Below are 13,178 nucleotides of genomic sequence, written 5' to 3'. Positions count from 1 at the left end.
TTAGGAAACAGAGCTAAAAGTGACCAAGGTGTTATCCTTTGTGCAAGAGTGATCTGCAGTTGGTTCAGAGCCAGTGTTGAAACCTGAATGCACCACAGCTGTCACTTCAGCATACAAAGTGACTGCAAGTCATAGCTGGCTGTTACTTACTACTGGGGCTGCCCCTTGATGGTGGTGCTGGCCCAGTGCACGTGTGCTTTTCCAAATGTTTTGGGTATTTTCTGACAGCAGGGAAAGGGTGTAATCTCTAGTCTATGCAACCTCTTCTACCTATTCATCTCCAGGACTGACCATTCTTCTTCTACTCTGTCACTTCTCCATTCTGGTCATATTCACTAGCTTAGATCTGATCTTCTAGGTCATCTCCCTGCTCCAGATGTTTCTCATTTCCCTGAACCAGATCCTCAAACAGAACATGCAGCTCTTCCTGCATTCATCTCAACATCTCCACAGTCAAAGGAGTGCAGTGAAATGTGTTTAATATTTACTTTTGTTTCTTCATTACAAAATAGCAAAAATATTTTATTACGCTTTTATACATGGTTTTATTTACTGAGTGCTATTTAATCTGTTATATTCCTGCTAGATACATTCAGATCTTGAAGATACAGGCATAGTAGTAACTTACACTATATCTGGTCAAGGAGTAACAGAACCCCCTTATGGATTATTTGTTATCAATGGAAAGACTGGAGACCTGAACATAACAGGAAGGGTAGACAGAGAAAAGACTCCAATGCTGCTTGTAAGTTGAAAATTAATTTTTTCCTTATAAGTGCCCTCCTGTTCATTTTTTTACTTACTGTCTTCAAATGTGTTTGCTTGAAATATTGTTACTATTTCTGGATATTTATGTGTGTATGCATGCTTCTATTTCTAAGCATATATGATATGTTTGTATAATGTCTAGATTTTGTTATATATAATATATGTATTTCTATTTTGCATATGCATTTATGTGTTTACAGTCACTCACTGGGTGTGCTTATTGTTTCTGTTTGTGTTATTATCAGCTCAGAGGTCATGCGCTAGATAAGAATGGGGCAAAACTGGAAGAGCCAATAGATCTCCCAATTAAAGTTGTGGATATAAATGACAATTTTCCAGTGTTTTCACATGAAGTTTTTGTTGGTTCGATTGAAGAATTAAGCGAAACAGGTAACTTATTTTTAGATTTTTTTTTTCCTTTAGCTTTTCCCAACACATGCAAGAGCACAGGTGAATATGCACTTCTCAGCAGTATACCTGCAGTAACAAGGGTACATTATCTTGCTGACATAAGCCAAATTATCCATGTCTGAATGCAAGCTTTTATTCAAGGCTAAGCCGTATGGTATGATTAAGGGAGTCCACCTAAAGGCAACAGAGAACAATATTTCCTCTTGTGACACCTTTGGTTTGATATCAAAGCTTCCACAAATCCAGGAACCAGAGTCCTTTAAGAGGAATTGCACAGAAAATGCAATCTGCCTTCTGGCCTAGCAGTCACAGCCTGTTTGGGAGGGACTTCACTCTGCCATGCTCATCCAAAGCCCTGCTTTATCTATGGGCTGGAGAGGTATTTCGCTGTTAAACACATATGTCTGTGCCATAACCATTGAAGAACAAGTTAATACCCATTTTTCTATTGACATCAGTAAACATAAGCAACAGATTATTTCCAAGAAGAAAAAGGAATAAAACAACCTAATAAATACCTGACATTGTGTCCATTTCAGTGTCATGATAATCTGAAGAAACAAATTCTTGGGTAAGGTACTGAGTAACCTCAGCAATCTTTCAAGTCAGCAGCAGCTATATGTAATGGCTCTTTGCATGAATTCCAGCTAATGTTAAAACCTGGGCACTGGACACTGAGGGACACCCTTTCTCAGAGGACAAAACCCTGAGCCATGAGTTACAAAGGGATTGCACCATGGGGACCACCATGTATTTTCAGTGAAGCTGTTGGAGGGCATCAATACAGAGCAATTGTATTAACAATGTTGAGGTAGAGGAATTATTAATGCTCCCTTTAGAATATTGTGTGAGGGAAATGTAGCTCGTTTTCAGAAACTTATGCTTTCTGCTCTGTCAGGATTATTGAGAAAATTCAACCTGTTGTTTAATTGGTGCATTGAATTCTGTGAGTTACAGATATGTGGATACAATCTTTTTCTTGGCTGGAGGATAAACTTTTTACATGTACATTTTGGTTTTAGGAACACTTCTGCAGCTGTATTCATTACATAAATAAAGTCAAGAGCATCAGACAATTGTGCAGTTCATCTAACAAAATTATTTATTGTTGACATTACAATAAAAATATTTGCCAGTGCATGGTTGTATAAACAAGTACTGTATTTTGTTTTCTTTTTCCAGGTACAATTGTAATGAGGATAAATGCAACAGATGCAGATGAACCAAATAACCTAAATTCCAAAATTGCTTTCAGGATTGTGTCCCAAAGCCCTAGCGCTGCTTTCAGTATGGATAAGAATACTGGCGAGGTTCGAGTAGCAAAAATAAATCTTGACAGAGAGGTAAAAATCCCTCCCATTTTTACATTGTAAGCAGTGATCTGGTGCCTGTTGTGTCACCTTCAGCTCAGCCTACAGGGTGAAGAGCTGGCCCTCTTACCTTTTTTCACCTTCCTTGGGATTAAAGCTTTTTTCTGTTTGATGCGTGTTTTTCAGGGATTGGGGAAGGAGGTGATGGGATTGAGGTTGTATTCCCCCCATCACCTACCTAGCACAGCACTAGCCCGGTGGTTGTTGCTTTCTTTACCTCCTGTGCAGTCAGGGCAGCAGTTACACAAAGCAAGGGGTCGTTTCTTTCTGCTGGAGAGCATATGGCAAACACAGTGCAGACCATCGCCTGCAAAGCTGCTGATTGCACCTGGATTTTTGTAGCCTGCTATGCAAATCGAGGTGCAAAGAATTAGGACAGGTGCTGCTGTGAAATAGCGTTTGAAAGCCACGTGTTGCCAGCGATGTCACCTGTGCTTGCAGAGTTTTCCTTGGCCAGCAGATGGGGATGGGGATGGGGATGTTGGCTCTGCAGCTGAGGGACACAGCTCTGCCTCTAGCCCTGTCCTGACATGCAGATGTCACTGGTCCTGTCCTTGTTTATGGCCACTGAAATTTTTTCCTTTTGCCATGTAAGTACAGTCTAACTCTTTGTGGGGAAGATGCAAAAGTCCCATATCCTTTTCAAAGCCTCAGTTTTACTCCAGCAGAGTCTGTCAAGTTGGTTGTATGTGAGATGTACTTCTAGATAGAGAGGAGTTATAATTAACCATGAGTGATATTACAAAAATGTAATAGAGATATTAGAGAAAAGAATTTTTAGCCTTGATTAAACACTTTTTTCTTATCGTGACAGACACAAAGTAGCTATTCTTTGGTGGTGGAAGCAAAAGACCGTGGTGGTCAATTAGGTGGGAATGCTGCAACATGTTCTTTAGAAATCAAGATTTTGGATGTCAATGACAATCTGCCTGTTGTTGAAAGTCATACAGTAAGTACATTTCTCACAATTTTTGGCTTGTTCCTACACCTGACAATATCCTGTTGTTTAATATGACATTGTGCAAAATTTCTTGCACTGGTGAAATGGGGTAAATCATGACATCCTTTTAAAGAGTGGTTTTTTGATTGCAGTTTGAAGGAAGCATTGAAGAAAACAGAGCAAATGTGGAAATTATGAGAATAAAAGTATTTGACAAAGATGAAGAGTTTTCTGATAACTGGCTGGCAAACTTTACATTTGTTTCTGGCAATGAAGATGGGTTTTTCCGTATAGTAACAGATACCCAAACAAATGAAGGAATTTTGACTGTTGTAAAGGTTAGTATAGATTTTACAGATTCTTCTGTAATTAATAGAATAATTTATTCCATCTAAGTTGAGAAACAAATTATATATTCAGTCAACATCTAAAATGTACATTTACATGGTGGACACTCCTCCTTTGTCATATTCTTTGTTATGTATTCAGTAATTCTATGCAAATTAATATTTTTGTCCAGCTCTTCCATTTTCATTCTGTGTGATATCCAATATATCTAGTAGACCAGAAGTTCCCAGACTTCCCTTGTCCTTTGGGCAACAGTGTTAACATACTGTAAACTTGCTGATGTATACATATTTAAAGAAATAAAATTTCTTTATTTCCCCTGGCCACAGATAAGGCAACACCTTATCTGTGGAGGCAACACCTGAGCCATGGGCTACAGACTGTTTTATGAATATTCATAAGTTGAAATTATGAAACTATTTTCCATAAATGGAAGCGTGTATTTTACAAATTTCACTTTCCCTTAGTCCACAAGAACTGAAGATGCATGGTGCCTTAAGTACCTTTTCCTTTTCTTCCTTTTTCTTCCTTTTTTTTTCGTTTTTTCTTTTTTTTCTTCTTTTTCCTTTTTTTTCTTCTTTTTCCTCTTTTTTTCTTTTTTTTGGCTTTGATTTCCTTATCTGAAAGCTGCTAATTGTCAAAAAAAATAATAATTGATGAGCATTATTAAGTAAATTCATTGGTTTAAAAAAAACCCAAAATTTAAAATTGGAAGAGACAAGTAATTGAGCACTGATTCACGGCAAGCACAGGCAAAAAATATGGTAGGACTCCTTGCATGTACCTTAAATTAGTTTTAGTTCAATAATATAAAGCCGTACTTATGGTGTCATCCACTAAAAATAAGAAGAGTGAGAGTAACATGTTAACAAACTTCTTCATACTGTAGCATCCTTATTGCTTAAATACTTCCATCCTTATTACTTAAATAAGGATCCTACAGTATTATTTAAATATTAAATGTATGCATGCTGTCTAAATATCAGATTCTGACAAATTCTGAATTTTTTTTTATTTTTATTATTTTCTTTATTGCTCTAGGAGCTGGATTATGAAAAAATGCAAAGTGTAAACTTGGGCATTGTTGTTACAAACAAGGCAGAGTTCCACAAGTCAATTAAACACAGTTACAAAGCACAAACAATTCCAATCAAAATTAAGGTGATTAATGTGCAGGAAGGCCCTGTGTTCCCTGGTGGCACAAAAATTATTGGAGCAAGTGAGAAACTGCAGATAAAACAGGTTATTGGACAGTATCAAGCCTATGATGAAGACACCGGAAAAATTGCAGAGCGCATTACGTAAGGATTTTTTTAGCCATCATAAATGAGTATGTTAGAAGTCGCATCTTGTTGTAAAAATGTGCATGTTGAACTGAAATAATTTCAAAGGCAAGAATTTTCTACTAAGCATAATTCACACCTTAAACTAAATCATTATCATCTTCTTCAGTATTCTATTATGCAATATTCTTTTGTTGTGCATGGTGAGACATGAGTGTTTGGGCTGAAGCTGTACATGCTTGCACAGTGTTTGTCATGCCTGTCTACTTTTCAAGCATAGATTTACCCATCTGATTTCACTGTCTCCAAAAACTTTAGGAAGAAATATGCAGAAACATCAATCAGTAGGACAGAAAGGGTATACCATAGATATGTCTGCATGTGTGTGCTTGGATTGTGAATCATAGCTCTTCAGCTAGAATGTTATTGAATCACCACCATGGCTTTTACCAATGGTGTACAGCAGAGTTGCATAGCCCCTCTCTCCCATGCCTGTAGTACAGTGTCTCCTGGGGGGCTGATGCTCAGCTTTTGCTGAGAGCAGAGGTGGAGGGGAAGACAGTGACCAGCAGTGCACCTCCCTCTCCTTTTTGGTCTTGCTCCCTTAGTGTACTTTATGTAATCTCTCCACACCTAAATCCTGGCTTTAGGGGAAAAAACAGGTTTCAACATTCAGCATAGGTTTACAGTTGAAACCAATTACAGTTACGCAGGAGCGTCAGACCTCAGACCTAGGGATTTGATCTCTGCTTTAAATGAAGAGTAAGCATACTGTAAAGATGTTTTTTCTGATGATGTTTGTTTTCCTCATTATAACTGTGTACATCTTTATATATGATTTTTATCAGATATGTGAAAGGAAGAGATCCAGCAAACTGGATCACTGTAGACTCAGTCACAGGTGAAATCCGACTTGCTAAAAAACTCGACTACGAATCATCTCATGTAGTAAATGGCACTTACACTATCACCATGTTGGGTGTAACTACTGGTAAGTTGAGAGGGTTTTCTTTTCACCTTAATTGATTTGTTTGCCTTTCTACAACAATAGTTGGTTTAGTCTGCCTATCTTTAAAGTTAGGCACCGAGTGCAGTTTCCCATAGGCTGTGTATTCAGAGGAGAGACACGGACAACTCATTACCATGGAACGGGTTCCCATGGTGCCTGTTTCTCCTCTTTGACTAGATGAAGGTGAATGTTTCGTAAAAGTTTTGCAAAGGTAAGTCTGATAGGAACATCCCTTGTCAGGGTGGAAATTGCTAATATCTCAGTATGCCAATTAGCAGACTTCATAGTCTCAACTTTTCTAGAATACTAAGCAAGAAAGAACTTCCCTGAACTTCTTGTGTATGTAATTGGAATTCTCCATTTATAATCGACATGTTACTGTGTAACCATAGAGGAAATTTTTTTTAAGTTAAAATAAGAAAACAACTTGCCTTCAGAAGAACTTTGTCAATATTTTTTATTACTATTGGGAATGAAATACTACTCTCAGAAGCTCCACGGAGAGCTCTTTCAACTTACTTCAGCAATGTTGGTGGTTTGGAAAATATTAAGTTTTTTATTTTAAGATTAAATTTTTTGCACAAATAAATTTAATTTTTCTTATTTTAAAATTATAGATTTTCCTAAGAAAACGGTCACTGGCACAGTTGTCATTCAAGTTCAAGATGAGAATGATAACTGCCCAGTTATTGTGAACCCTGTGCAGACTGTGTGTTCAGATGCAAAATTAGTTGATGTTACAGCTAATGATTTGGATGGTTACCCAAATAGTGATCCCTTCAGCTTTACTGTCATTGATGAGCCAGAAGGAACAGCAAAAAAATGGATAATTGCATCCAGAAATGGTAAGAAGATGTATTTTTACTTTCAGTTCTTTGGAGTCTTAGTGTTGTAATTTATTAATTCCAGGCAAACTGACAGTTTGGCTGATTCAGACCAAAAAAACCCCTATATATGGAGTCAGGCATTAAGACCATCACTTGCATTCTGCTCCCTTCTCTCTAGAGGTTATAAAAGCACAGTCATGTTCTCTGGGGCATGTTGTCTTCCCTCAGCTAGACAGACCATCTTTTCCTGGCTTGATGCCGCATATGAGGTAACCAGGATTTCATAGCTACCACTGGGATCAAGCTATCCCCATCTTATCACAGAAAGCATGCAGTGATGGAGGATGCTTTTTGTTAAAACTGAGCTTGGGGGTGTGGTTGTGTTACTGGCTGCAGTTGCTCTAATTTACAAATAAATAAATCTGTCTGCACAGTGGACCTCGAAAAGGAGAAATACAGTGTAACCTGTCTAAAGATTGTCCAGCATGATAGGAACAAAAACAAGGCAGAAAGCATAAATAATTTTAACAAGTATTTCAAAATTAAATTAGCATTTTCTTATATTTCCATTCATATCAGCCCAAAAAATGCTCAAAGGAAATGCTTCAGGTAGATTCAAGGCACCAGAAAACATTTTTTTTTCCTTCTCAAACTCATTATTTTGCCCTCTGCAATCCTACACTGCAAAGCAATCAGCAGAGCCATCCTAATGGTCAAGTTTAGGACCAAGAAAGAATCTTAGCTTTCATCACCTTGCTTGCAGCCAGACTAGCAGTAATTGTAGGGATCACAGCTTTTCCAAATAGGGTAGCGTTGGCAGCTGGGAACATCATCTGGACATAGACAGCAAGCTGTTCATGAGCCAGCAGTGTGCTCTTTAGGCCAAGAAAGCCAATGGTATTCTGGGGTGCATTTGGGAGAGCATTCCCAGCAGGTCAAGGAGGTCCTGCACGTCCTGCCCTTCTACTCAGCTGTAGTGAGGCCACATCTGGAGTGCTGTGTCCGGTTCTGGGCTCCTTGGTGCAAGAGAGACATGGAGCTCCTGGAGCAGTTCCAGCAGAGGGCAACAAAGGTGATTAAGGGACTGGAGCATCTCTCTTACAAGAAAGTGCTGAGAGATCTGGGCCTGTTCAGCCTCAAGAAGAGACGACTGAGAGGGGCCCTCGTCGATGCCTATGAGTACTTAAAGGGAGGGTGTCAGGAGGGTGGGGCCAGGCTCTTCTCGGTGATGCCAACCACTAGAACAAGAAGCAATTCACAGAAACTGATTCACCGGAATTTCCACCTGAATATGAGGAAGAACTTCTTTACTGTGTGGGTGACTGTGCACTGGAACAGACTGCCCAGAGGGGTTGTGGAGTCTCCTTTGCTGGAGATATTCAAGAACTGTCTGGACACAATTCTCTCCCATGTGCTCTGGTATGACTCTGCTTGAGCAGGGAGGTTGGATCCGATGACCCACTGTGGTCCCTTCCAATGTTACCCGTTCTCTGATTCTGTGATCTCCTGCCTAGTTGGGCCCTGACATGATGCAGCCACAGGAGCAGGTATTATGTTGGCTCCCCGTTCTCTGCCTGTGGCTACAATAGATTAATCTCCTAAAGATTGAAGCTGGGGTTTTTTGAGTTCAGCCTTTACCTATCTGGATATTATGGTTGATACAATATAGGTGATTGGACTTCCATAGTAAGTCTCTGGTGGTGTGAAACTTCAAAATTATGTGAGGCTGCAAGCGAGCATGGCTGCTTTGTTACCAGCGTGAATTACTTGATAAAAATAAAAGCACATATACTATAAATAGCAGCAGCTAATTAAACTTAATTCCATTGCATTGGCTAGAGGGGCTTTGTTGGGACACTGTGAAGGAGTTTTTTTTTACTGAGTTTATGGGAGTCAATTTTCTCTCCACTCATTTCTTGTCTTTTCTTTTTCTTTAACCCCGCCCCCGGCCACTTCTGCCTCAGGCACAAGCGTACAACTTGTACCACAAAACCTGAAGCCAGGCAGAACTGAAGTTCCCATCCTAATAAAGGATTTCCAAGGCCTCAGCTGTGCTGCACCACAGTCTTTGCAGTTGACTGTTTGTGAGTGTACAGATGACAGCGTGTGCCAAGAGAAGTTTATTGGCAATAAGTCAGTGGGTCTGGGACCAGCAGCAGTTGCACTAATCATCTTGGCATTTTTACTTTTGCTGCGTAAGTAATTGTTTCATGTTATCTCAGAAGTACTGTAAATATGGTCTCCAAAGCATCAGGAAAGAAATAGTCCAGTTCCCAAGTTTTATCATCTTGATATATTCTGTGTAAACTCCTAGTCTTGTGGGAAGTCATGGCAGATGCCCAACTAAATTTTGGTAATATCAGCATTTCAACCTCAAAGGATTTCAAGCTGTGCATTTTAAAATTAATATGAACAACTTTAATATTTGTTTATGGTGCTGTAAATAACAGGTGGGGAAGCAGTGAGGAACCCTTTCAGTGTTCCCACGTGTCCCCAGGTGAGCCCTAACTCTTCCTACTCAAACCACAATGCATTCTCCACTCTCTTCTCTGTCACTGCAGGTCTGCTGCCTTGCTCAGAGCAGCATGTGACGTTGTTCTTTAGTGAGACAAAATAGAAGCTCAAAATAAGAGACGAATACTTATAGTCAGGGTATGGCCATATGTAGCAGTGCTACATTTAAACTCACAATAATTTATTGCTTGTGCTGGCAGCAATCTAACTGTGATAAAACAAAGTTCATGCCACAGGAATAATATGCTCTGCTCCTGAAAGTGGATTATTTTGAGTTCCCCAGGCGACACTCAAGGCAAGTGAAAGGAGTGGTAAGGTGGAATTTACGTGATGCCATGTTGTTATCTAGTAATAAAAGAACAGGAGGAGTTAGAAATGCTGAGGTTGTACAGTGATATCAGGGCTTGGGTTTGGTATATGAGATCTTTGATAGAAGTGTATCTACCTACACGTGTGGTCATCTGCAGGATTCAGGCCCTGACGTGTTAATTGTCAGTTTACTCTCTAGGAAACTGACCTGGCATATCTAGTAAATGCCTTGTTCAGGAACCTGTCTTCAGTCCTTGTCAGCCCTCATACTGATCACTACCTCATTAAAGATACATTTAAATATGGGAGCTGGCCATACTTATACTGGCTGTTAGTATGCTTAGGCCCTAACAATCACATAGTTAATGGCAATCTTCTGTTTCCCTATAGTTATTCCATTGTTACTGCTGCTGTGTCCTTGTGGCTCGGGAGCAATAGGATTTGGTGGAGCAAAGACATTTGCTGCAATACCAGACTACAGTGAAGCAATGCTGCGTCAGTGGAACAGCGAAGGAGCAGCTCCTGAGGAGAAGGCATGTATCCCTAATAGCATTTCTCTTTGATTTCTATTCCAGTGTTCAGTTTGGCACTTGATACCTTTTCCACATGACAGGCTGATGTTTTAAAGCTCTACAGAAGATTTTAGCAACACATGAACATTAATTAAAATTAACCCTGTGAGGCTCAGTGAAGGATGTATGGAAGATTAATTCCACCAGCAGCTGTAGAAAAAGCAACCATAGCACTTTCTATAGGGAAAACAATCAAGCAAATGTTGATGGTATCTGAGCAGAAGATAGGACTGTGGGAAAAGCATCAAATCTATAGAGAGTGAAACATTTGCATTTGCAAGCCTGGAATGTTCTTCACCCCTTTGGGAGCATGGTAAAGCAGAAAGAGCATGGGTTATAAAGCTTAGCTTCTTGTTGGTTTAAAGTTTAAGACTGTGTTTTAAATTACTTCCTTGTGTATTTCCTAAACAGAGGAAATTCTTAATTAAGAAAGAGAAAGGCAGAAAAAAAGTGCAAATCTGCAGAGGGAACAGTGAATGCCAAGAGAAGTTTGCCCTTTGTTGTTATGCTACAAAACAAAGTTTTCCAAAAAAGGGCATGACACTGACATGCTTTTGCACAATAACAAAGAAACAGAGGGTGAAAGACTTTGATTTAGGCCCAATGCTCACACCAAAATCATGTTAAAAGATAATTAACAGGGAAGCCAAACTGCTAGGAAAAAAGAAAGGGGCAACCTTTTTTTGGTATTTTCGTTTTTGTTTTTGTTTGTTTTCTTTTTTTACACTTTCAATCCTCTAAGTTTCAAGAAAACAGTGATCTGTAGAAACATTTCCATGATCCTCCTTGGGAATACAGTTGTGGAAGCTGCACCCTGTTTCAGGACACCTTTCACTCTTTGCAGCAACACGTATAAGTGCAAATTCAAACAAGTCATAAGACAGCACCCTCCCAGGTCCCACCCAGCCCCACTCTGGTTTGGTGAGTTCCATGTGCTAGACAGCAAAGCTTTCATGTCACATCTTAATTTGTCTTATTTATGTAGCCAGTGCTAAGCTTCATTCCACCCACTGCACTGGGAAACTCAAAAGGAGCAACAACAGCAGCGGCGGCAGCAGCAGCGGGAGGAATGAGTGGAGGTGAAACTGTAACAGCAGCAGGCAGCTCTGTCTCTCACGTGGGAGAGCATCACAACACTATTACCAAGGAAAGATGGGAAGAGCAAAGACGTCTTCTTTCCAGTGCCGAGTATGGAGCCATGGCAGCTGGAGCGGCTGAAGGCATGGCAGGTATAGAGGGCAAGACAGTGGTGTCTGGAGGAGGACTTGCAGTGGGAGCGGCAGGAGCTATGAATGAAGAATTTTTAAGAGACTACTTCAATGACGTAAGCATATGACCCGAAAATAACAGTATTTTGATATTTACACTTAGCATTGTGAAATTTTGTTCATTTTACTACAAACACAGATGAGTAGATAACTGTGTATAAACAGTCTTGATACAGTGCCCAATGTTGTGTGCATGTGGAGTTGGGGACATTAAGGATTTTTGGATTAGCCTCATGTGCAAGACTTAGAGCATGACAATGCTCGGTCTTGTAGCACTGAGTGCTTGCAAGGTGTCCCACAAATAGACCTTCCTCTCAAGGAAGGTTCTTTGGAATGGGATCCAGGAGGCCATTGTCCAGGAAAAAGCCATGAGAAAGACTAGGTGATCTAAATCTCAGGGACTTAGGCACGTTAAACTGGCCTGTAGGAAGGCACCTGTGACTCATCATGAGTCAGAGCTACAAACTTTACCATGGAGCAGGTTTTGGAAAGATAAGCTAAAGATGTCAAACGTCAGAGGGTGGGTCTGCCTTTTCAAAGTAGCTGACTTGCTGTTTGCCCAATAGCCTGGGTAAAGAGCCATTCATCAAAAGCCTGTAAGGCACATGTTGCAATCTCTTTTCTACATTTTTTTTTATTTACTGACCTAACCATTGGCCAATAGGATGTTGCTACTCATTGCAACTATTCCTCTTTGTGTAATGCACATCACTAGTCTTTTGGCTGGTGATCTGCTTGTAGTGAAAGTTTCACTTCCATACCTGTACAAACACCTTCCAGCTGGCTGCTGATGTGGTTTTGCAGGGGAGTAGCTGTTCAGATTTGAATCACCACCTCAGGCCAGGGAAGGATTTGAGCTTTAGATACTTGTATGTCTTGGAGCGCTCTAGCTATTGGTTTTCTGGGTGAACAGACGCAACAGTAGCAATCTGCTTTACTTCCAGTCTTTGTGCTTCCTAATATTAAGACATACTTTAAGCATAGCTGCCCGATGAAGTCCTGCAGGAGGGAGATCGTACTCAATACTCTGTACAACTTCTGTGAGGCTAAAATATCTCAGATTATAAGGGTGCAGAAACAGACAAGTAACCAAACCAAATAGTTTCAGATGTATGCTAATTTTTGTAGCAGAATCTTGGTTCATGTGCCTACTCCCAGAAACAAATGCAAATAAACATATAGAGTTGGTTTGGGTCTGGATATATACCACATTACACAGAGGCCTGAGCTAATATGAACTCTAGAACATAAAATGTGGCAGAAGGGTGGTTCTGAGCACAAACCAGCAACCATATTACATAAAGCTGGTTCAGCAGGCTCAGAGGATTTGGCTGTCTTCACTTCTGGAATTGGAGCTGACACAAGCATGTACACAGATATTTGCTAGCACCACAGCAGCTCTATTGCAGACACTGCTTTCAGACTGAGCTGACCCTGTAAGCACTGTAGTCAGAACCCATGAGCCCTCCGTGTTGCCAAGTGTCCTGCATAGAGTCTAAGAATTTACGTGATGGACTATATATCCATACTTACCAATCCATTCAACTTCTTGATTTGTT

The 13,178-nt window shown here is 40.1% G+C and overlaps 1 protein-coding gene across 3 annotated transcripts in view; it reads left to right on the top strand.

The window, feature by feature from the left end:
• The window catches only part of DSG2 (desmoglein 2), a 38,842-nt gene that overhangs the window by 7,700 nt on the left and 17,964 nt on the right, over positions 1 to 13,178 (top strand). For 2 of the 3 annotated variants that reach the window (XM_027674670.1, XM_027674658.1), the window contains exons 4-14: positions 587 to 745; positions 1,014 to 1,158; positions 2,362 to 2,522; positions 3,364 to 3,498; positions 3,642 to 3,827; positions 4,879 to 5,138; positions 5,969 to 6,111; positions 6,747 to 6,974; positions 8,921 to 9,151; positions 10,170 to 10,312; positions 11,337 to 11,675. In XM_027674670.1, the coding sequence (XP_027530471.1) occupies positions 587 to 745; positions 1,014 to 1,158; positions 2,362 to 2,522; positions 3,364 to 3,498; positions 3,642 to 3,827; positions 4,879 to 5,138; positions 5,969 to 6,111; positions 6,747 to 6,974; positions 8,921 to 9,151; positions 10,170 to 10,312; positions 11,337 to 11,675 (2,130 nt within the window). Of the gene's footprint in view, positions 1 to 586; positions 746 to 1,013; positions 1,159 to 2,361; positions 2,523 to 3,073; positions 3,140 to 3,363; positions 3,499 to 3,641; positions 3,828 to 4,878; positions 5,139 to 5,968; positions 6,112 to 6,746; positions 6,975 to 8,920; positions 9,152 to 10,169; positions 10,313 to 11,336; positions 11,676 to 13,178 lie in introns of those variants that run through there. The other variant, XM_027674676.1, reaches the window with a different exon arrangement.

The sequence above is a fragment of the Neopelma chrysocephalum genome, unplaced genomic scaffold (assembly GCF_003984885.1).
Source record: "Neopelma chrysocephalum unplaced genomic scaffold, ASM398488v2 Primary Assembly neopelma1_22, whole genome shotgun sequence".
Lineage (NCBI taxonomy): Eukaryota > Metazoa > Chordata > Aves > Passeriformes > Pipridae > Neopelma > Neopelma chrysocephalum.
The sequence above is the reverse complement of the archived record's forward strand: the minus strand, read 5'-3'. Positions and strand labels throughout refer to the sequence as shown.